Source organism: Bicyclus anynana, chromosome 22, assembly GCF_947172395.1.
Source record: "Bicyclus anynana chromosome 22, ilBicAnyn1.1, whole genome shotgun sequence".
Taxonomy (NCBI): Eukaryota; Metazoa; Arthropoda; class Insecta; order Lepidoptera; family Nymphalidae; genus Bicyclus; species Bicyclus anynana.
Genome location: NC_069104.1, coordinates 1,262,552 through 1,286,960, shown reverse-complemented (window position 1 = coordinate 1,286,960; position 24,409 = coordinate 1,262,552). Strand labels below are relative to the sequence as shown.

The 24,409-nt window shown below is 36.5% G+C and overlaps 1 protein-coding gene across 11 annotated transcripts in view; it reads right to left on the bottom strand.

Moving 5' to 3' along the window:
* Positions 1-23,771, bottom strand: part of LOC112043377 (phosphatidylinositol-binding clathrin assembly protein LAP) — a 46,115-nt gene extending 22,344 nt beyond the window's left edge. For 4 of the 11 annotated variants that reach the window (XM_024078758.2, XM_024078759.2, XM_024078763.2 and 1 more), the window contains exons 1-4: positions 23,490-23,771; positions 12,226-12,368; positions 7,684-7,759; positions 2,798-2,818 (exon numbers count right to left, since the gene is read on the bottom strand). In XM_024078758.2, coding sequence (XP_023934526.1) covers positions 2,798-2,818; positions 7,684-7,759; positions 12,226-12,368; positions 23,490-23,640 — 391 coding nt within the window. In that variant the 5' untranslated portion in view covers positions 23,641-23,771. The remainder of the gene's footprint in view (positions 1-2,797; positions 2,819-7,683; positions 7,760-12,225; positions 12,369-23,489) is intronic. The other 7 variants (XM_024078768.2, XM_024078761.2, XM_024078764.2 and 4 more) reach the window with 6 other exon arrangements.
* Between the last annotated feature and the right edge of the window lie 638 nt (positions 23,772-24,409).

Sequence of the window (24,409 nt, the reverse complement as noted above, 5' to 3'; positions counted from 1 at the left end):
ATATAACAATGCATATCAAAACGCTACAAAAGCGTGAAAAACATTACATTTTCAACATCGATACATACATACATAGACGCATCAAAAGACAACACGAATAAAGCTTTTATTTGTATCTATAGAATTATTGAAAGAACAAGCATATAACCATATGAATAAATAGATTGAACGCCTGTGAATGCTAGACCTTTGCGGTTTTATAAAAGCTGAAGTTTTGTCAGACTTTACTTCTACCATAGGTAAGTACGATTGGCGAGCATGGAGTTTTGATTGTGATGGCTTTAGAATGGAGCTAGTTTTAAGGGTCCAGACCATCAGTTGTCACATTTTAAAAGGTATTTTTTACATTTTCATTGGACATAATAAGAGAATTCATATCCGGTATTCCCGAGTGGCCAGTCACTTAGCTTCGCGTAATCCCATCGAAAAGCACCGTTAAAAATCAAACTAAGAGTCTTTAGCGAAGGGTTGTCACGGAGCTAAGGGTCTGACGAATGGATGATTCCTCATGATATTCCGTAAAAAATATACAAACAAAAAAAATACGTTTTATATTTGGACATTTGACGGACATTCAAACTACATAATTGGGTACCGTACTTATCAATGGTAGGAACATATACTGACAAACTATCATTGAATCGATGTGCATGACATCGTCCAGATCGCGACCAACACACTATCAGTTTTATCGGATGTCCTGCCGTTAGCGCTGCAGGCATGTGTAATTATTGGATGGTGAGTGGCTAGCATAAAATGAGGTCTGACTATCACAGTCCCAGAAACTAGTGTTAAGTATATATTTATCGATGTTTAGAACACAAAACTCCGTGCAGTGACATGATATTTATACATAATACGTGCGTGCATTTTTATCAAGTACAAAACGCAGTACAAGTGCATAGGTGATCCTAACGACCTATATAAAGTCAAACAAGGTTGTTCGGTTTGTTCTGACGAGATACTATGAGTCAACGTACAACTATCTTGTATATCGAGTATTATATATATTTCTCTCTAAGTATATTTCTATTTTCGTACATATCAATAACTTTGAAAATGATTGCAAGTAAGTAACTTTTATGAAATTCTTTTTATCAACAATTTCCTCAATTGTATGTATTTTTGTTTATCATCATAATCATTATTATCAACCCATATTTGGCTCACTGTTAAGCTCTGGTCTCTTTTAGAATGAGAGGGATTAGGCCAATAGTCCACCACGCTTGCCCAATGCGGATTCGCAGAGTTCTCTGGTATACAGGGTTCCTCACGATGTTTTTCCTTCACCGTTTGAGACACGTGATATTTAATTTCTTAAAATGCACACAACTGAAAAATTGGAGGTGCATGAACCCCTCACCCTCCGGAATCGGAGGCAGAGGTCATATCCACTAGGCTATCAAGGCTCAAGAGGGTAGTTTTAGTTTACAGTACCTATAGTATTTATTGATACGCCAAGATGGTAAAAGTGGAAAAACATCGCATATTAACAAGTGCAAACACTTCGCTGGGCATGCAGAGCACGTCCTATTAAATGTCCTATAATGTGTATTTCATTGAAATGTAAGAAATACTTGAAAAAAATTACTGCATTCATGTTTAGAATTTACATTGAAGGTAGGCGAACAATTTAAGAAACACGGCATTTATAAACAACACGACGTTTTTTCATACCTACTTCTAAAATGCTTCTAATGTGCTAATTGGTAACATGAGACCAACGAATGTTTTTTGTTGTATATAGAAAAAGATTAATAATGAATCTAATTCTAGTGACAATATTAAAAATATCTAACCCCATTCTTCAACATCAGTTTTCCGTGATATAGAATAACCAAGGAGTGATATAGCAAGAATATATATGCCTACAAACAGAATTAAATATTTAAAGTGTCATTCTCACCTTTCACTAAGAAGCCGATGATAAAAAACAATAATAACGAAAAGAAAATTTCAAGCCATCTTTTTAATTGAAAGGTATGCAAAATTTATCACACAAATATAACTAACTCTAGATGAGCTTACAAGCGAAAAGAAATACAAAATAATGTTTATATACAGACTCAGACAGTACCGTGCTCTATAGCTCGTGCGTTGTAGCAAGGTGCGGGTGACAGTTAATTTTACTCTTGAAAGTTTGCCACGATTCACGATAATAGTACGTATTATGAACGTGATACGGCAACTGTTACCCGCACCAAGCTACAGCGAACGAACCTGTGTAGCTTCTGCCGCATTTACTCGTACGAGGAGAATTATTTTTATTGCGTACTAGCGGCCCAGGTCAAGCTTCGCTTTGACTAATATGCACTTCTTCCCTACCCTAAAAAACCCTACTCTATCCTACCCTTCTTTTAAGTATTAGGTACTACGAATCGTTTGTATGGGAGTATAGTGTTGATTTTAGACTTTCTTTATTTGTAAATTTTATTATACACTAATCTTGTCCTAACAATAACGATTATATAACACCAAGAATCATTAAAATTAGTGCAGTCGTTCAAAAGTTATGCGGTCACATACATTTCGAAGATGCCTTTTTATTTATATAGATATAAAGAGTTACCCAGCATTAGGATGACCTGCTGTCAAGGGATTACCATTGCCAATTGTCGTTTTCAGCAACAGAGGTACTGCTAATGCTTTTCTATTTTTTTTTTTGATAATGGAATCAATGAAAACGTAACACAGAAGTGCAAAACTAAACACATTTGCAATTTTGCACCCACATCCACAAGCGTGTCCTGCATACGAGCACATAACACAGAAGCCGCCATACTGTCTACAGACTCACCGATACGGGCCCCGGCCGCGCCTTGTATGCGACAACAAATTAAGATCAGTTAGAAATATATATGAGAAGGTGACTTTACTACGGAAGGTATGGCATATGGGCATTTGTTCACAAAGGAGATGGTCCATTTCAAGTCCACTCTTGTACCCCGTATCATTAAAATTTAAAAAATACAAGGATCTTATTAAAATTTATTAAAATGAAAAAATGTAACTAAATAAAAAGAAATAGATAAAATTAAAACCCAAGTTTTTGAGTTATATCAAGATGGCGCCCTTATGGCAACTATGACATGACAATTGACAGCAAACGTCAAATCGATTACTGCATTGAAAACGTCATCAATCCGCCATTATTACCCTTAATTGTGTGGCATTTCTTGGGAGATAATGAATATTATTTTTAATTCGAAAGAATTAAAGTAAGTTCGTAGATTTGTATAATCAAAAATAGTTAAATAAAATATTTTCTTTAATTTCCGCTAGGGTACAATGACTGGACCTGGGCTCCATACAATTTTGGACCATCTCCTTTCGGCGAAAATGTGACAAATCTGTGTAGCGAAGACACACAGATCCACTATCCTATTTCTTGTTATAAAGTTACATTCTGATACAGAAGTATCGTTAGATGTGAACTCAGCAATATTCAAACAAAAAACTGACTACGCAGATTTCACATGTTTCACATTTCACATAACACAGCAAATCTATATTATATTACGATTATAAATTCCAGTCAAGTACAACTGTCACTGAAATGTCATTTACTGAATGGAATTAACAATCTTAAGTAAGATTAATCGTGTGTATGATTATTAATTCCAGTCAGTAAAATGACATTTTAGTGGCAGTTGCACTTATCATTTAACATTTTTCTGGCTGGAATTAATAATCGTACTATAGTTTTGGATTGTTCTGAATCTGCGTAGTCAATTCTATGTTTAGGTATTGCAGAGTCGACATCTAAGGATACTCAGTATCACAGTTTGGCTTTGCAATAAGTATTTTGCCAGATCTGTGTGACTTCGCTACACAGACTTGTCCTTTCTTAATACAATCATGGTAGGTACGAATCAAATGCCCAAGTGATCTTTTTCTTTGGTTTGCATAACTTTGTGCATAGAAAAGTATACACCTAGTAACATTCGGTGCCATGCGATCTTGATACTTAATATTTTTTTGTGTATACTCAGGAAGATTGCAATATTATGTGCATTCTAATAATTCAGAGATAGCTAAGTTAGACTATACACATACATGTAAGATCGTCTACCAAAACTAGGTATGAAAATACAAAACCAGCCTTGTAATATTTTGTACAAGTCTGTAATATATCATTTTAAAAGCATCAATCAGTCAATAAATGTAGTTTTATATATTTTGCTAATCTGTCAAACATCATCATCAGCAACTCTTGTCTCAGCGCAAGAGAAAGGGATATTTTCGATTCCGGTATTGGTCGACATTTCTCTTTCTCTCGTCTAGTGGTGAGCATCTTAGGCCTCCAGGTTTGCGAGTCAATGTAAACAGATTTACAGAATATACACAGCAATATTACTAATTGTTTGATAACCATATTATTATTATAATAACAATGAATAAAACTTATCATTTCGCTCTAAGTACATTTTTTCATATAAAAAAGGACATTAACTTGTTTCCAGACGCATAAAAACTGAAATCATTGGGAGATAATATACATTGTAGCGTATTATTGTAATATGAGTCGGCTAACATTGGATCAGGCTGTCAATGTGGATCCAATGACTCATTAATTGCATAACAACAGTGTTATAATTTATATTATTTATACACTCATGTGAGTAAATAGTAATGACTAAACGAAGAAGATAGACGGGAAGCGGGAGGACACAAAAAGTCCAATCACAAAACAAATTAAACATTCTATGATTATTTTTTATGGGAAATAAATTGAATTACTCGTATATATATAAATTGATAAATTATTAAAACAATTTAGATTTAGTTAGTCTAACTAACAGTAAATATCGTTAATACTTCGTTAGCTATTAAAAGGTAATAAAAATTCATTTAGCATAATCCATTTTGTAGACTAACATTAAAGGCTAATAGATTGAAAACAATCAGAATTTCGCGATTGCCAAGAAGTTTCTTTCTAATCAACAAACTTCGTGTCACAATGATGATATAATTTGGACTACTCTAAACTCATCACACTGTCACTCGCTTTCGAGGACAAACACTTGTGTATCTTAGCCTTGATAATTGTTGAAATTATTGAAATATGGACCTTAATATTGCTAATAACATAGTCCGTTGATTTAGTTGCACTCTGCGTGCTCACTTCACTTCAGTCACACTTAACCGTATATGCTCCGTCTATCTTCCTTTTAGTCTGTACGAATCTTATAATAATTATTGTAAGTAATTAATGCTGCAAATAAATGTATCTACTTAGTTAACACCGTAATTTATTGGCGCCTAAATATTTCTAGAATAGACTCACTGATAAAATTATAAGGAAATCCTCTGATAAAGTTTATTACCTACTAAAATTATGATTCATGATACAATTTTTTTAGAATATTACGTATTTGAAAATGCATGAGGTAAAATTAGTATTATACTTTAACAGGTCGTTACATAAAACTGGGTAAATTATGAAAACATGTTTTAGTTTGAAATACTCGTAAATACTTACCTATACGATATTTTTACAGTTGTGCGAAAACTTTTAAAGGCGTATTTTTTAAAATACATCCTTAATTAATCGTTTTTATTACAAATAATAATTAAAAAAAACTGTACATGAGTGTTTAAAAAAAGGAACCTTCGAATAATTGATTTTTTTATAAGAGGCAGTTTCCAACTTAGGTTCACCACGTTGTTCCAATACGGTTTAGCAGGGTTAAAATGATTAGGTATGTTTAACACTAACGATCACTTTTAGATGTGAATTATAATGACCCCGGTGATTATAATTCACTTAACGTACTCTCCAAAGCAAGAGGTTGTAACTCATGCTACTGAGAATTTCTTGGTAGAAAGAAAGGCTTTCCTTAACCTGATCCAGCAGGTTTTGTAATGATGTTTTGTACAACTCGCAATCACTCTCTGTCTAACACGATACTATAGAAAGAGATGAAGTCTTCAAGGAGGAATTCAAAATTTTCTTGTTATACAAAACATCGTTATATAATAGCCTCCCAGGAGTAAGATAATGAGGATGAGGAGGAGGAGCAATGATTCGACAATCTAACACACTGATCGAAAGCAACATAGACTAACCAGTAGACTAGACCAACAAGGCAATAATATAGATAAAAGGATAATAACACGTGCGCTTGACGGGTCAGAGCGTGTCATCGCACCCTAAGGTCGGTTCAATATCGTAATCACCAAGTGTAATTGCCAAGGCGGGCGCCATTGACTTGGCAAAGGATCGGGACTAGTCGGGCGCAGTATTTAATAAAAACCGCCTGTGTATGGTAAAATGGTGTTTCTAGACATTGTGGGTGAAATTTAATAACAAGAACTGAAAGCTTGGGATTTTCTCATATTTACCTTAAACTCATAATATTTTTCGAACACTCTTACAGGGCAAGATATAGGGTTTAATAAAATTAGGGACGATTCTGATAAACTAACGTCAGCCAAACACGATTGGCTGGCCTATTTTGTAGCTTTGAGTATGTTTAGCGGATATGCACGAAAATTACCAACCAGCTATTATTAGTGTTTGGTCGTATGATTTCCATCGTATCGCCGTATATTTACTATTCATTTATTGTTAACTGATAAAAATTACTAACCAGTTTGTTTGACACTGTAATTTTCGTTAACAATGGGTTTTACGGAATAGTTGCGATAAAGTTAGAAATTGGCTAACAGGTTTACCATACAGTTTGTCGTGCCGCTTAGTGATGTGGGCAGTGAAAAAAAAAAACCGCAACAACTATATTACTTCAACATAGCTTTTACTGCAACTGCTGCACTATAGTTATATGGAAACCTTTCGCTGGACACCCTTAATGTTTAATCATTATCTTAAGGGTGTCCAGCGTAGGGTTTAATCATTAACAGTGCTAATCGCAGATCAGCAGGCTAATTTACTAACTTTGACGTATATTACTTGTCATATACGAAATTGAGATTCTATTTAACAATTGTTATCCGGTGCCTACTAGCAACCTTTTTATGGATATCATACAGTAGATGACATTTCTCAGTTGATTTGATGTTTTAGTTAATATCTCAAATGACATAACACCGATCGCAGCAGCACGATACCAGCTCGTATCTGACCCGGTACAAACGAGGTCGAATATCACGAGGCATAATTCCCTTCTAGTGTTGCCAAGTTCGCTGAAACTAGGCGGTTTGGAACGAGGTTAAACTCCTAATTTATAGCTTTTTAGTTTTCCAACAGAATTTCCCACAATTCGATGATGTTCATTATTCCTTGTCTCGGTTGCCTCATTTGGATTAAAAACAGGAGGTCCTAGGATAGTCCTAGATCGGGCGATGAAATATTGAATTTTATTCTTCCAAGAAAAATAGTGTCAATGTCATGTTACAGAATCACAAGCCCGGCTTCTCTCATTGGAGTGTAGTTCAATCCATATCATCGTACGAATACGTAAACGGAGTTTTAAAAGAAAATACGCTAGACAGATAGTGTTTAGTTTTCAGATTTCACTTATGTATTTAAGTACCTATTTATTCACCATATAGTCAATCATTCCGTGAGTTCTGCCCAAGAACCTAAGATTACATTTATTTGCAGCATTCATGGATTATTTATTCTATTAATTAAGTATTAAAGTTAATATTTTATATTTGAATATTATTACTTAATATTATATTCGTAAATAAATAATTATAAAAAGTAAAGACACATACCTTGAACTCCACTTTTATCGAGAAAATTACTTAATTGAAATGTGGAATTACTCGACGCTAAGTATTGTGTGAATCTCTGAAAAAGAAAGAAAATATTTTTTAATTCTCTTGTATTTTGTAAAGAAAAAACCGGTCAAATGCATTGACCCACAAACAGTGTATGGTTCCGTAGATTAAATTAGTAATTTCGACACAAATAAATCACAAACAACAATAATCAGTTGAAAATGGTGGTAAATTAAAAACACCAACAATATTTTTTCAATATTAATAATTGATCATGGTAAATATTACTTTTGTACGGATGATAAGCTTGTCCTTTTAAAACCTGCAAGTAAAAAACCCAGAAAACGGTCGGTTTCTTTTTATACTTTATAACCAACTTCAGAAAAGGAGGAGGTTCACAATTTGGTTGTTTTTTTTTATCTTTTTCACCTTATAACTTTGTAATTTATTAAACAATTTCAAAAATGATTTTTTGTTTTAAAGAGTATACTTTCAGATTGGTTCCATTTAATTTTCACGAAAATCACACTAAAACAGAAAAATAAAATCTTTTAAATAAAAAATTCAACAGTATTCAAAGATCACTCTGATAAAAATTCAAGAGAATATTTGGTATAGCGACTAGGTATTTATTGAATATCGACTTAGGAGTTTAAACGTTATAAACAAACAAACTCATATCAACATTTGTAATATAAACATTGCTTACAGTACCCTAATTGCGTGTTCTGACACAGGCTTAAACATTTTTACGTAACTTTATAGTTAAGCCAACCAATTCTAGTAATTCACGTCGTAAGGTTAACGTTTCTAAGGATTATAATTAATTAGCTATACGTTAACGAGGTCGCTGACATTTTGTAGTTTACTAGCTTTAGCCCGCGGGTTCAATTGTATAAATCTGTTTATTTATAAACAATACATGTAAAAAAAATCTTGAAGATAAGACAGACTTTTCATTGATAATTTTGTTTTTGTTTTTATAAATATTCAAAAAAAATATACAATCGATTTAAAAAAAAACGTCATTTAACTCGCTGATGCAGTTTCACCCGCGTGGTTCCCGTTCCCGTAGGAATACGGGGATAATATATAGCCTATAGCCTTCCTCGATAAATGGGCTATCTAGCACTGAAATAATTTTTCTAATCGGACCAGTATCTCCTGAGATTAGCGCATTCAACCAAACAAACAAACAAACTCTTTAGCTTTATAATATCAGTAAAGATTCTCATTAGATAGATAGATTAGGATCAGATTTATATGACAGATAGGTGAAGGATATTTTTTTTTTTTAAAAGGCACTTGTTAACTAGAATAGTAGGAAACAAATATTTGTTGAAATTTCGAAATGAAATGAAAACCGACGCCTATTATGCCTCAACACAATAGACAGTTTGTCATAATGTCCTGTCGGTACTGATTTCTCAAAACGTTGGCCAACACATTCGCACAAAACAAATTACACGCCACGATACGGCAATTAATTTTTCTATTCAAGCAAACAATCTACCTATATCCACTATATCATATTTATTGATGTTTTCTACAATTGTTATTAATAATGCATTTAATATCTGCCTTATAGGTCCAGTGCAATAACCTTCGATTATGAGGTCGTGGTTTCAAGTTCTGGATCGGGTTTTGGGTTTTACTATGGGGTTCTGGTTTCTTAAAGTTTTTTTTTAGCCCTAGACTACAAATCTCACTTAATGGTAAGTGAAGATGCAATCTAAGATAGAAGCGGGCTAACTTGTTCGGAGGAGGATGAAATTATTTTCGGTTTCTACTACACGGCATCGTACCGGAAAGCTAAATCGCTTGGCGGTATCTTTGCCGATAGGGTGGTAACTAGCCACGACTGAAGCCTCCCACATAGATCCCGTTCTCACGAGAACAGGAACTATGTGGGTGATACCGCAGGGCGTCGGCTAACATAAAAATAAAAAGATAATTTTATCTTTGATTCCAAGCATCTAAAGAATAATCCGATCAGAACCGAAAGTATTGTAAAAATTTTATCACTTATTCCGCAAAATGGGAAAATGTTTCAGACGGGAAAGGTCAGGCGTAGTAATTGATAAATATTGCTAAGGCTTCTTTTCAACCCCCTCCCTCCTCGCTCGTCTTTAAGAGCCACCCCTTTACAACCCCACACGTTATGAGAATAAAGTTTACGACCTATTTATTAAGGTTTAAAGCTTTTGCCAAAGGCCTCTCTGTTATATGATGCTACATCTTTGTACAATTGATTTTTCAGTGACCTTTGCCATATTTTTAGCGTTGGCTTTGTTAGTAATAGGCCCTCAGTTCGATTCTGAGCTCGACGCACTTTAGCTAATTTAGCTACTATTGAACCGATTTCGCTGAAATTCAGAATGGAAATGGATTTTACTTTTCATACCGGAAAAATCCATGGTTCTCGCGAGAATTGTGAAAACTGAACTTCACGCGGACGAAGTCGCGAATGTCCGCTAGTATGCTATAATAATTTATCCACATAATCCTACGGGAACGGGAACTACGCGGCTGGAACGATGGGAATCTTCTATATGTCTGCTATATGTTACATTTTGGTTTAGGTACAATTGATTTTTCAGTGTATTGGGCATATTTTTGGTTCCATAGAACTGACCTCTTTGATTTAGTTGTAGTTTAGTAATGGCGTGGTATTCAACAGAGAGGGTTCTTGGTTCGACGTTCAGTTAGAACCGGATTAGAATTATATTTACTGAAATAATTCATGAAAAATTCTGCCTCTTTTGTCCGTTGGTGGTACGTGGTTTCTGACCACGAGGACCTAAGTTCGAATCCTGGGTCGGGCTATGAGATACACATTTTTTTAAGAAATTTCCAGTAGGAATTCACAGCCCGAAAAAAAATTCTATAAAAAAACTTGAATAATAATAATTACTAATATCAAGAAAATTTTAAGTTCAACAGTGAAGCAAGTTACAAAAGATGCAAGCAATTATAGCCTCTAATTACAAGAGCACAATAGTGTTCTAGAGTTGAAATTTCCATAACAATGTACGCGCTGTACAGAAATAGCGAACCACTTTATTGATACAAGTGGATACATTGACGACGTGTCCACGACATTGTTGATGTGAAATTTTATACGCCATGATATGATATGATGAGTTATTATTGCAATATTAAGATTTTATTGCACTCTCTCATAATTTTTTTTTATTAACCGACTTCAAAAAGGAGGAGGTTCTCAATTCGGTCGGTATTTTTTTTTTCTGTACAAGTTAGCTCTTGACTACAATCTCACCTGATGGTAAGTGATGATGCAATCTAAGATGGAAGCGGGATAACTAGTTCGGAGGAGGATGAAAATCCACACCCCTTTTGGTTTCTACACGGCATCGTACCGCTAAATCGCTTGGACGTACGTCTTTGCCGGTAGGGTGGTAACTAGCCACGGCCGAAGCCTCCCACCAGCCAGATATGGACAAATTAAGAAAACCTCAATCTGCCCAGCCGGGGATCGAACCCAGGACCTCCGTCTTGTAAGTCCACTGCGCATAACACTGCGCCACGGAGGCCGTCAAAAAACAATTGTGCCCGTGGTAAGGTGGTTCCGCTACGAATAATGAGGTTCAGAGTTCAAATCCCGCGTCAGGCCAATATAAATAACTTTAAACAGTTAAAAAAAACACGCACACAAAATTACAAATATTGGATTTATGTCACGTGACTATTTTTTTCGTATTCCTGACAGCAAACCCTTTCATTTGATATCCATATCAGGGGGGTGGATTTCAAACAGCCAGTCCACCATCTTGGGGAGGCCGCCATATTGGATTTGTAATGACTTACCATCAGGTGAGACTGTAGTCAAGAGCTAACTTGTAAAAAAACCGGACAAATGCGAGTTGAACTCGCGTGACGAGGGTTCCGTCGTTTTTTTTAAATAACATGAAAGATATTTTTTTTTGACTCGAAAAAAAATATTTTTAAAATCTTCTTATCAAGACCTTCGTTTGATGTATCACGCGATGAAGTTTGTAAAAGTTTATTCAACTTTCCATCTTACCCCCATATTCAAATTTCACCTATTCACGCACATTTCTGCGTTTGGGTCACAAAAATTTAAATGTGTGGATTTTTTTTTTTTATTCTTTACAAGTTAGCCCTTGACTACAATCTCACCTGATGGTAAGTGATGATGCAGTCTAAGATGGAAGCGGGCTAACTTGTTAGGAGGAGGACGAAAATCCACACCCCTTTTGGTTTCTACACGGCATTGTACCGGAACGCTAAATCGCTTGGCGGTACGTCTTTGCCGGTAGGGTGGTAACTAGCCACGGCCGAAGCCTCCCACCAACCAGGATTGGTCGGATACATAAAGAGAAAACAGACAGACATTAAAATGTGCGCGAGTGATATTATAAGGGTTCCGTTTTTGTGCTACGTACGTTTGGAACCCTAAAAAAGAGCTGTGTGTGGACAGGCAGGGTCACATCGCGGCAGCGCGAGCAGTATTATAAACTGAAGCAGCAACAAGACTAAAAAGGAAGATGTTACCTCATTCCCATACGCTAAGAGGTGGTGAACAGTGATGAGCGCCTTGTACACCACCACCCAGTTGGTGTTCTGCGTGCGCTCCACCAGCAGGTTGGCCAGCTGCGGGATCGACACGTTCGGCTCGTTTGTGCAGTGGACTAGATCTGGAACCAACGATATATTACTCATTTACTATAGCTTGGCAACTCCGTAACACTCCCGAAGCGGGAGTGGGCCGTAGTATTTCCCCTCGTCGCCCGCATATCATGGGAGTTGTAAGCGACGCAATTGTTTATTTGTAAATGTTTTAGTAAAATAAACTGGCCGGGCATTTAACGGAACGTATAACGTTCAAGGGAAACTGTCAGTTTTGACAGATTTTTGAATAAACCCAGTTCGTTAAGAATTACCCAACTGTCTACATCCCTTGCAACGATATACGTCCCGAAAAGCTCATTTTCGCCGAATTTTTCTGTGTTTTGTTTCGTCCGTTACAAAGTGATCCTTCGAGCCGGATCTGAACCAGCGACCTATGGATCAACCTATGGACCTATGTACCTATGGTCATCAACGAACTTGCCATACTATATACAGTTACATCCTGTTATCGCCGCGTTGCAACAACTTGTGGTACGGACGGCTTCAGTGTGCTCGTGGCGTTCGAGCCGTCCACATCTCATGATGTGTAATTCTTTATGGGTTACTTGGGATAGGCGGGGGAGAGTGACTTGAGTGGAAAAGGGGAGTGTTAGATACCTGTCAAAGGAGCCTTTAACCCTACACACATCGTTCACAAGTGCGTGACTTCACTCAAGGTCATTCTCTGCCATTCTAGGGTCTTATTTTGGTTACAGTTTGATTTGTTAATTAAGTTGTCCTGACAAGTGTTGTAAATCCTGTAACCTTGTTGTAACTTTTGTTCGACATTAGTTTTCTTACATTTGTAATCACTTTTGAGTCCTATAATAATCCTAAGACCGTCAACCCGCATTGGAGCAACGTGGTGGGTCTAAGCACCATCTGTATATGACGGGACACCTGGCCCTGTAGTGGGCCAGTAAAATAGGCTGATTACAAGTTAGCCCTTAACTACAATCTCTTCTGATGGTAAATGATGATACAATCTACGATGGAAGCGGACTAACTTGTTAGGAGGAGGTAGAAAATCCACACCCCTTTCGGTTTCTCCACGGCATTGTACCGGATTCTACCTACTTCAAATCTCTACTTAATATTATAAAGCTGAAGAGTTTGTTTTTTGTTTGGTTGAGCGCGCTAATCTCAGGAACTACTGGTCCGATTTGAAAATTTCTTTAAGTGTTAGATAGCCCATTTATCGAGGAAGGCTATAGGGTATATATTATCCCCTTACACCTACGGGAACGGGAACAAGGCGGGTGAAACCGCGCAGCGTCAGCTAGTTTGAAATAAACGAATGTTGATTTTTGTCTCATGACATAGAAGCCTTTGATTCATTTTGGCATGTAACAAAAAATGGAAATGTCAAATTGCTGTCGCAATTTTTCTCGTATAGCACAACCTCACTCGCTTTAAGGTAGTATTACCCAAAAAAGTTGGCAAAGATTCAATTTTGGCTCGCAAGAAACTCGAAACTCGTTTATGAATTCAATATCAAAAGAAATAGCTGTTATGAACACTAAAACGTATTATACGTGCATTTAGATCTAAACTATCCAATATATAAAATATTCGTGTCGCGATGTTTGTTAGCAAACTCCTCGGAAACGGATGGACCGATTTTCATGAAGTTTCTTGTGCCCAGGTGAAACCGCGAGACGTCTGTTAGTAATATTATAATGAGGTCAAATTTGTGTTAGCACGAGTAAGTTATTAGAGGGGATCTGGATCTACTAAACCGATTTTTTTTATTATCAATAGAAAATCACGTTATTTATAAATGTCACAGGCTGTATCTTATCCCCGTATTTCCACGGAAACGGGAACTAAGCGGGGGCTTCTAGTCAATGCTGATATTATAAAGAGAAAATATTTGATTGTTTGTTTGCATTTAATAGGGTCTGAAACTAATGGGCCGATTAAAAAAAATCTTTTACCATTAAAAATCCTAATAACTCTGATGAACTAAGCTATATTTTATTCCCGTATTATATATAAATACGCGTGTAAAACCGGGAGATGTCTCCTAGTTTGATAAAAAAAAGTTGTTTAATAGCAATACAGCGTTTGCATACTTTCCTAGGCTGTATCGCGTTACGTCACAACCCGTCATCGCTCCGGGCCAAGGCCGTTGACATTCAAACAGATTTCAACTCTTCAGAAGATACGCTACTGGCATATTTTAACATAATGCGCTGTTATATAAATAAACTACGATTAGTTAAATCACTGTGCCATTAAAATTACATAGTAACACAAAAATGAATAATTAATCTTTAAATGCTAAGTTAACAAAAACTCATGATTTAATTGCATAATTTTCAAATAACAAAGTTGTTGTTCTTTTTTTATTCATCGACAACTTAAAGCTATACTGAAGCCGTACTCTATGTGCACTGTTAAAGGGTCGTTTATATCTACAGACATTTAGTGTGCCAGACACGTGCCGTGGCAAACAAAATAATATTCTTTTATACTTATCTAAAATAATATTAATATATCTATCGTAACGCAGCCGCGCAGACGGTGACAGACACAGGCCGTGCCCGGCCAGTATTCGCGGGAAGAATATTTTGTCTGTGCGGTTCAGTCTGTAGAGTCCTTTCATGAAACCTGAACTAAAATTGACAGCACTTTACATAAACGACAATAAGACCGCCGTCACCAAATAACATTGAGCGCCATGGCCATTAAGACATTAGCGCCGCGTCTGGGAGACTTCTTTCGTGAAAAGGACTTTTAAGTGTCTCTAGCTACCTAGGCAGTGTGAATAGACGATGTCTGTAGGTGTCTGCCACGCTACTTGTCTGTGACGCACTGTGTCTGTAGATATAAACGGACCTTTATAAACAAACAAATTAGAAATGAAGGTAGAAAACGCACGCACTTTCAGTGTTAGATAGCCCATTTATCCCTGTATTTTTACGGGAACGGGAACCACGCGGGTAAAACCGCGCGAAGTGAGCTACTCTATAATAATATTGTAGAGGTGAAGTTTGTGGTGTTGTAGGTAGGTGTTGTAGGGAGTAATCTATGGATTTAATGAATCTATTTTGAAAATTCTTTTATCACTAGAAAGGCACGTTATTTGTGAAGGTCCCCGTTTATTTTATCACATTTCCACGGGAATGGAACTACGCGGGTAAAACCGAGGGGCTTCAGTAATATTATATTTTTAAGGTAAAAACCATGTTTTTTTGTGACGATTATCAACCAAGTTTTATCAATGTGTTGACACAAGCTAATAATGAAATCTCAAGTAATTATAAAACGTAATACACACACACACACACTAGACCGTGAACGAACGATAAAAAGCTAATCCAACATGAAAATAAAAGTCAACTGAAAGACATTAATGTAAAGGGTATATAATAGCGCCCAGACTTCGTCCGCCCTTAGTCTGGCACTATCACAAAATACGTTATCTACTACTAGCTAACACCGCGCGGTTTCACCCGTGTGGTTCCCGTTAACGTAGGAATATAGGGATAATATATAGCCTATAGCCTTCCTCGATAAATGGGCTATCTAACACTGAAAGAATTTTTCAAATCAGACCTGTAGTTCCTGAAATTAGCGCATTCAATCAAACAACCAAACAAACTCTCAAAATCAACATTATCAAAATCAGCTTAATTTTTGAAGTCCCATTAGGTACAAGGTCTTTTCTTTGTAATAAGATGTGGAGCTAAGAACCACCACACTGCTGCAATGCGGGTTGGCGGGCTAACTAAGGTAGTCAGTTAATGATCACAATGAGTTAACTAATTAACAAAATGACAAAACAATGATATCGAAATGATGGCGAAGGCCGGTGAGACTCAGGCGTGAGGTCGGCTCTAACAGATTCATTATTGTCCGTTCACACTTGACCTGTTTCATGTTAATGTATGAGCTGAGGCCATTCGTTAATTGTATTACACTACTAGCTGACGCAGCGCGGTTTTACCCGCGTGGTTCCTGTTCCCGTAGGAATACGGACATAACATATAGCCACAGCCTTCCTCGATAATTCGGCTATCTAACACTGAAAGATTTTTTTAAATCGGACCAGTAGTCCCTGAGATTAGCGCGTACGATCAAACAAACTCTTCAACTTTATAATATTAGTATAGATTTTGGATGTTTGTTTGCATTGAATAGGTTGGATCGATTTGAAAATTTCTTTCTCCAATAGAAAGTTACATTATAAAAGAGTAACATAGGCAATTTGTTTTACATATTAAGTTTTATTATATTTCTTTTAAAATATACGTATTATCCCCGTATTCCCATGGATATCGAAACTATGATGGCAACCGCCAGGTTATTGTAGTAGTTAAATTATTTCTTTTAAAATGTTTTTAATACATAAAATCCGTGAATGAAAACGATTGAAAACCTTTTTTCCCTAAATCCTTTTTAGGATTCGGGTAAAAAGGGGACTAAGCACACCAGACGAGTGTATTGATTTTTCTAACTCCTCCACAAATAACGGGCCTCAAATACCCTATTAGAGGGAAGTGATTTTCTTTAGGACGCAATACGATACCACAAGGGGCATCCGTTTATTTGAATTCGGCTCACTGCTGAGCTCGAGTCTCCTCTAAAATGAGAGGGGTTAGGCCAATAGTCCACCGCGCTGGCCCAATGCGGATTGGCAGACTTCACACACGCAGAGAATTAAGATAATAAAAATAATTCACCGATTGAGACACGTGATATTTAATTTCTTAAAATACATACAACTGAAAAGTTGGAGGTGCATGCCCCGGACCGGATTTGAACCCACACCCTCCGGAATCGGAGGCAGAGGTCATATCCACTGGGCTATCACGGCTAGCCCAACCTTACATATTTTTTATTTATATTACATTACATTAATATAGTAGACAAAATATCGCTTTCCTTTAATTCTAGTATTTAAAATCAAGTGGTAACCTTGTCGGATACTTTAAGAGATTATAATAGGCTAGTTGACACTTTTTTTAATGGTCTTAAATTGATCATGTATGTACGACAAAAACGATTACAATAATGAAACATCGATTCCATAGAAACAGTTTTTATAAATGCATTAGATCGTTGATCTTATACCTACTTTGACAGAGGGGTAACGTCTAAGGCAGGTCCATACATATAATTCGTTTGAATGAATGTATGTATGTGACATACAGAAAGTTTGAGCGGTCATTAATAAATATTTTGTTTCTGGGCCCTGGGTATTTACAACATTAAAAACTTTAATGGTTTTTCTAAACTTCATGCCAATTTTGTCTCACCAAAGGACGTCCTTTCAATAATTTTGTAAGAAATTTTGTTTAATTCTATAAATGATGAAATGAATTATAAAATTCTATAATGAATCTACACTAATTTTAGTCCTTTTAATCTCAAAAACTTTTAACTTCCATAAAAGCACTCTGTACAATCTATACTAATATTATAAAGAGGTAAAGTTTGTGGTATTGTAAGGGGGTAATCTCTGGATCCACTGAACCGATTTTCAAAATTCTTCTACCAATAGAAAGCTACGTTATTTGTGGTAACCTCGTATACCCATGGGAACGGGAACTACGCGGGTAAAACCGCGGGGCGTCTACAAGTTTGCACAGCTCACAGTTGCAGTACCCGGTAAATGAAACTCGCCAAGCATTCCGTTACAAACCGTTTTGACGACGGCAGTTTTTTTAGCTATATATAGATACGTTTGTTTACGTGTAATAAACATTTTGGAACGTTTCGCGCGTGACGTCACAGCCGGGCGTTAGATCCGGTTATGTCACAACGTATTATCCAGCTTTTTCATACGTTATAGCATGCGTAGTTGAGAGGAAGTTTATTACGAATAGGGTATAATTGATCTATTTTTAACCCCCGATGCAAAGAAAGGGGTGTTATAAGTTTGACATGTCTGTCTGTCTGTCTGTGGCATCAAAGCTCCTGAACGGATGAAGCGATTTCAATTTGGTTTTTTTTCGTGTTAGAGATGACTTATGGGCGAAAGTTCTTAGATGTGTTTGATGAAAATCGGTTGAGCCGTTTTAAAGTTGTGGGGGTGAAAGTGGGGAAGAATAACCGAATGTCTGTAAATATACTCGAGTGGGGTCTCAAATGAATGAGCGTTAATTCTTAAATCTATATATTAACAATTTTCTACATTGATGAAATATACTGAAATGCATACAAAAAACAATTTGCTACGTATTTTTAACAAAATTACATTACATTTCAAAAGCGTTTGTAAATTACAATTCCTTTTATTTAGGATGGTGCGTGTAACAGTCCGCTTCACTGAAAGTTTGCCGCGATTCACGATAATAGTACGTACTATGAACGTCATACAAGCGACTGTCACCATACCCATGCTATCTGAAAACACTTTAAGTTTAATTAGTATCTTAACATTCTATGGAATCGCCGATACTGGGTACTGTGAGGGAGAAAAACTCCTATCAAAGCCTGGTACTTGTGACGGATTAAATAGATGAGTTCTAATAGAAAATTCATTGGGTAAATAACCTCTTTTGGGGTATATCAAAAATCGGTAACCCTACACCCAATTGGTGGTATCATAAACAGTACGATAACACAGGAAGCTGCGCTGTCCGCCCGTTTATCAAGCCCGCTGCAATCACAATTATAACTAAAACAATACCATGTACGCCAGACATGGTGACCAAAACACATGGCATGGCTATCTTGTAACATAACCCACAGTGACAGTTACTAAGGTCGATTGAAGTTTGTTAATGTGACCTCTAAAATCTATACTAATATTATAAAGCTAAAGAATTTGTTTGAAAGCGCTAATCTCAGGAACTACTGGTCCGATTTGAAAATATATTTCAGTGTTAGATAGCCCATTTATCGAGGAAGGCTATAGGCTATATATTTTTTTTTTTTTTTTTTTTTAATTTATTTTGTACCAATATTAGTAACACACAAAAGTAAAAAGAACAACAGTATACAAGGAAACACTTATTAATATTATCACGCTAAGACCAATAAGAGCGGAGCACCAATAAAGAATGTTTCCAATAAAGATTTTTTTTTCCTATTGAGAGCTTATACGCTGCATAAATGGTCAGATTCGCAACAATCATGTATGACAGAATTGTTCCCCTTTAAGTTCTAAAAAAAAAGTTCCTGCTGGATTTGTAAAAAATTTAAATCCGCGCGGACGAAGTCTTGGGCGTCCGTTCGCTAGTAGTAATTAAAGTAAAGGGAATTTCTTTTTTTATTATTATTATTTACAAGTTAGCCCATGACTACAATCTCACCTGATGTTAAGTGATGATGCAATCTAAGACGGAAGCGCGCGAACTTGTAAGGAGGAGGATGAAAACCACACCCCTTTCGGTTTCTACACGACATCGTACCGGAATGCTAAATCGCTTTGCCGAAGCCTCCCACCAATCAGACCTAGACCAATTAAGAAAACCTCAATCGGTCCAGCCGGGGATCGAACCCAGAACCACTGTCTTGTATATCTACCGCGCATACCACTGTGCCACGGAGGCCTTCTCTGGGTTAGGTACTAAACCGATTTTGAAAATTCTTTTACCGATAGAAAGTCACGTTATTTGTGAGTGTCATAGGCTAAATTTTATCCCCGTTGACGAAACCGCGGGCGTGTGCTAATCTACTAAAGTGGGAGAGATTGTTTGTTTGTAGTGCAACAAACAAACGATCTCTCCCACTCCCACTCGCACAACTCCCCACAACACACTCTTTCTCTGGAAATACCAGTCTCATTGTAAAATTTGTTTGTATATGACAGCATTGGCGTATATTGACTAGGACAGTATGCGTTAGACATAGACCTGCTAAGCTTCTGGAGCGAGCTCGGCTGGATGGAGTGAATCCAGCGGGAGCCTACAATGAGGGATCCACGTACAAGAAGAGGAAGATGCATTAGGTATTGTACAAAATAGAAAATTCCTTCTCCACTACAGTTTCATATTGAGTCCTCGCAGGTATCAAAATTAAAAAAAAAAGAATGGCAAATATTCTTTTTTTTTTTAATTATCCTTAAAATATGACCATACAGTGACAGTCGCCTGTATGACATTCATAATACATACTATTATCGTGAATCGCGGCAAACTTTCAAGAATGAAATGAACTGTCACCATACCTATAATACATGAAATACACTTTAGTCTGTATATTAGAAGACAGCCGATACTAACTGATCTACTAAAACACTTCAAACCAATGGATTGCATTGAAAGGACAACAAGCACCAAAGTATAAATATACCTAGGTGTTACAGATCTAAAATGGGGTGGAATAGATAGAATATGGACTCTAGTTTAGGATATTAAGGGTTGCATTATTATGGATATTGTTGTATTTTCCTGTTGTGGGAATGAAACCCACGAGCAAAATTCAAAAGTCACTTTCACTACTCACTGTGTCACTTGGTCATCAAACAATAGTTGCCATAATGATTTAATTTATAAAAGGACTATTATGCTATTATGTTAAGATATGAAGAATAGCATTAGAATCTGATCTGAATTAGAAAACCTTTCTACTTCACTACTCTCAGTGAAAATACATAATGATTTATAGTAATAGTGTAAATCTATACTAAGGCCAAATACTTTTCAGAATGTTTATCACTTTTTTATCACAATATTTAATTTCTTAAAATGCACACAACTGAAAAGTTGGAGGTGCATGTCCCGGAACGGATTCGAACCTTCGCCCTCCGGAATCGGAGGCAGAGGTTTATCCACTGGGCTATCACGGCTCCTTATATCATTATCCCTGATGAACATAGGTTATATTATTAATCCCTGCAGTCCCACATTAACAGAAACTATGAGGTTTGAAACCAAAGAATGGACTCATCATCATCATGATCATATCAGCCGATGGACGTCCACTGCAGGACATAGGCCTTTTGTAGGGACTTCCAAACATCACAATACTGAGCCACCTACATCCAGCGAATCCCTGCGACTCGCTCTCACTCACTGCGACACTGCAGCCCAGCCGAGTTGGATTCGACGGTTCACCTCTTTCTCGAAATTGGACCTACCTAACTGGATCATATGTCCTTAATTTCTATGTTCCTTATGAAATTTTTGACGGCCTCCGTGGCGCAGTGGTATGCGCGGTGGATTTACAAGACGGAGGTCCTGGGTTCGATCCCCGGCTGGGCAGATTGAGATTTTCTTAATTTGTCCAGGTCTGGCTGGTGGGAGGCTTCGGCCGTGGATAGTTACCACCCTACCGGCAAAGACGTACCGCCAAGCGATTTAGCGTTCCGGTACGATGCCGTGTAGAAACCGAAAGGGGTGTGGATTTTCATCCTCCTCCTAACAATTTAGCCTGCTTCCATCTTAGACTGCATCATCACTTACCATCAGGTGAGATTGTAGTCAAGGGCTAACTTGTAAAGAATAAAAAAAAAAAAAAATAGGTATATGTATTCGTCTACAATTTCGAGTGCAGCGTTCTCAACTATAACTGGGTGGAGCGATACATGAGCATTACACATTATTTTTGTTTTGCCCATGTTCATTTTCAGGCCCACCTGTTGAGAAACGCTGCTGAGGTCATTGAGCATGGTACTAAGGTCATCCAGAGTCTGTGCCATGATGACTACATCGTCCGCGAACCGCAGTTGAGTGATGTACTCGCCATTGATGTTGATGCCAAGTCCACCCCAGTCCAGAAGCTTAAAGACGTCTTCCAATGCCCACCGCATTGGAAGACGTCTTTAAGCTTCTGTACTGGGGTGGACTTGGCATCAAGCGCTTAAATAGCGTATTAAAAAAGGTATGCTGGTAGTACTTTCCCAGACAAGTGGATGTAACATCACACTCTACTACTTTCATAAGCACACAATATGTACTGTGTGTTTATAAAACTAGTACAACTTTGCTCAACACTATTAAAAGATAAATCATATCAGTGTTTAATATTGATAAAGATTATATACTGATAATATCAAAATGTGACTGATTTACAAATGATGCTATTATAAGTATATATTTAAATTCACCATAAAACATAGGCTATTATATTGATCCCCATATTCACATGTGCTATATGTTATTTTGTATTTTTAATATTCTACAAAATATGCATTGAAATTAAGCCTAACCACAGTGCAACATAAACCATAGTTAGTTTTACTAATCAACAGACTATTAGGCACCAATTAGAAATTGAATCAAAGGATAGGTTTATTACAAAGTAACCTACACCCTGTGGCTTCAACCAAGAAAATACAGTAAAAAAATATAAGTGGTGAAAGTCACAAATGACGTGACTTTAGAGTGATAAAAGAATTTTCTAAATTCTAAGCAGTCATTTAATTAGGTTATGGTCCAGAGACTAATCTCTGATAGATAAAGGAAAGAGAGATAAAAAATTGGATGCAAAAAAATAAACCAATAAAATTCACCTCTTAAAATTTATATATTCTCTTGATTTATCACCAATCTGACTTGAACTAGTATTGTAAATTTATATTTATATTAAATGTAAGGTTAATTTCATACCTAGCCAATTGTTTCATTAAAATATAACCCTTTTTTGTGGTAATATGTGGATTAAAGTGCTATTTCAGACTAAAATCTATTTCTACGCCAAATTTTATACAGATGTATTTAGCTGATTTAGGTATGAATGGTTTGATTTTGACTTTGATTTATATACGACTTCTCTTGTCTGTAAGACTTTAATTACGCTATTCATGTTAATTGTTAATTGAAGAAACATTCTTTGCCTATTTAATGGATCTCTGGTCAATAAATGGTGTGCAATAAAAACAACTTTCAATTACAATTTGAAACTAGCCGGATTCGTGGTTGCGCGTTGCAACACTTCTTTCCTAAACAAATCCCAATAAAAGGGTAATAGCTTTTTTTTGCAAATACCTCATTCTTATTGTATACACTCAGTCAATGCATTATGACATAATAGAGAATGTGTGTCAGGCTTCAACAACATCGCGAGACAAAATTATGTAAAAGTTTATCGTGATATGCAGCGAACCCACTTCATTGTAAAAACAATGTGACGAGACGTCAGCTCAAATATCGACCAGCATTCCAATGTCATGCAAAAAGAAATTCATATTCGTCGTGACGTAGTTGATAATGTTTTTACGGACCACGTGAAAGCAGTAACCGATTACTTACAATCTAAATGTTTCTTCTTCGGTGCAATCATTTCTTCGGTAGTGGCTTTGCATACGGACTTCGCTAGCCCCTGGCCTGCTATACTGTGCCGAGCTGCGAGCAGCCTATCGTTTATCGTCTGTCCCGCCATCATCACGTTCAGTCCAGACATATACCGCTATTATAAACTTCTAAAACACAGATTTTTAACGTTTTAACAAAATCACAAAATTATGTAGGACGATGACGGGTAAAATATGTCACCGCCCCCCCGACTGACACAATACTAAATTCAAGATGGCTGCCGTGTTCTTTAGTTGCCAGACGATATTATTTGAAATTCTACCAATTTCTACTACACAATAATAGACGCATTATGGACGCGTGACGCATCAAATACCTTAAACCATAAAGCAAGACCTTAAATTTGTTAGTAAATTAGTAAATATAGGGTCATTGAGACGCATACGCATTGATTACCCATTCTATTTTCTCAAAAAAAGAGAACCACCTTTGACTAATTAGATATGGACCTGACTCACTAGACGTTATAACACCTATCCAAAAATTTATTAACAACGTTATTTAAAATCCATTAACATGTTTATCGAGAAAAACGACAGGCATGAGACAACTTTGTTGATGAATTTAAGTGCGATACAAGTCCATAGCACAGTAATTATGAAAAGAATGTGTAGGTTAAACGAGTTCGGATTCAGTATTCGGTGGAATGAAGCATGGCCCCTTTTCAGACTACTTATTATATTTAAATGCTTAAATAAATTGCAATTAGAGTTTGGCTAATGAAAGTAGGGAACTGAAATCGCCCGCCAAATTAAAAAAAAATTAGAGTAAATTCTGAAAATTATAGCGCAAATATTGGAATAACTGAGTTTAATATTTATTTAGAGCCGGTTTTGGATTTACCGCCAAAAAATTGT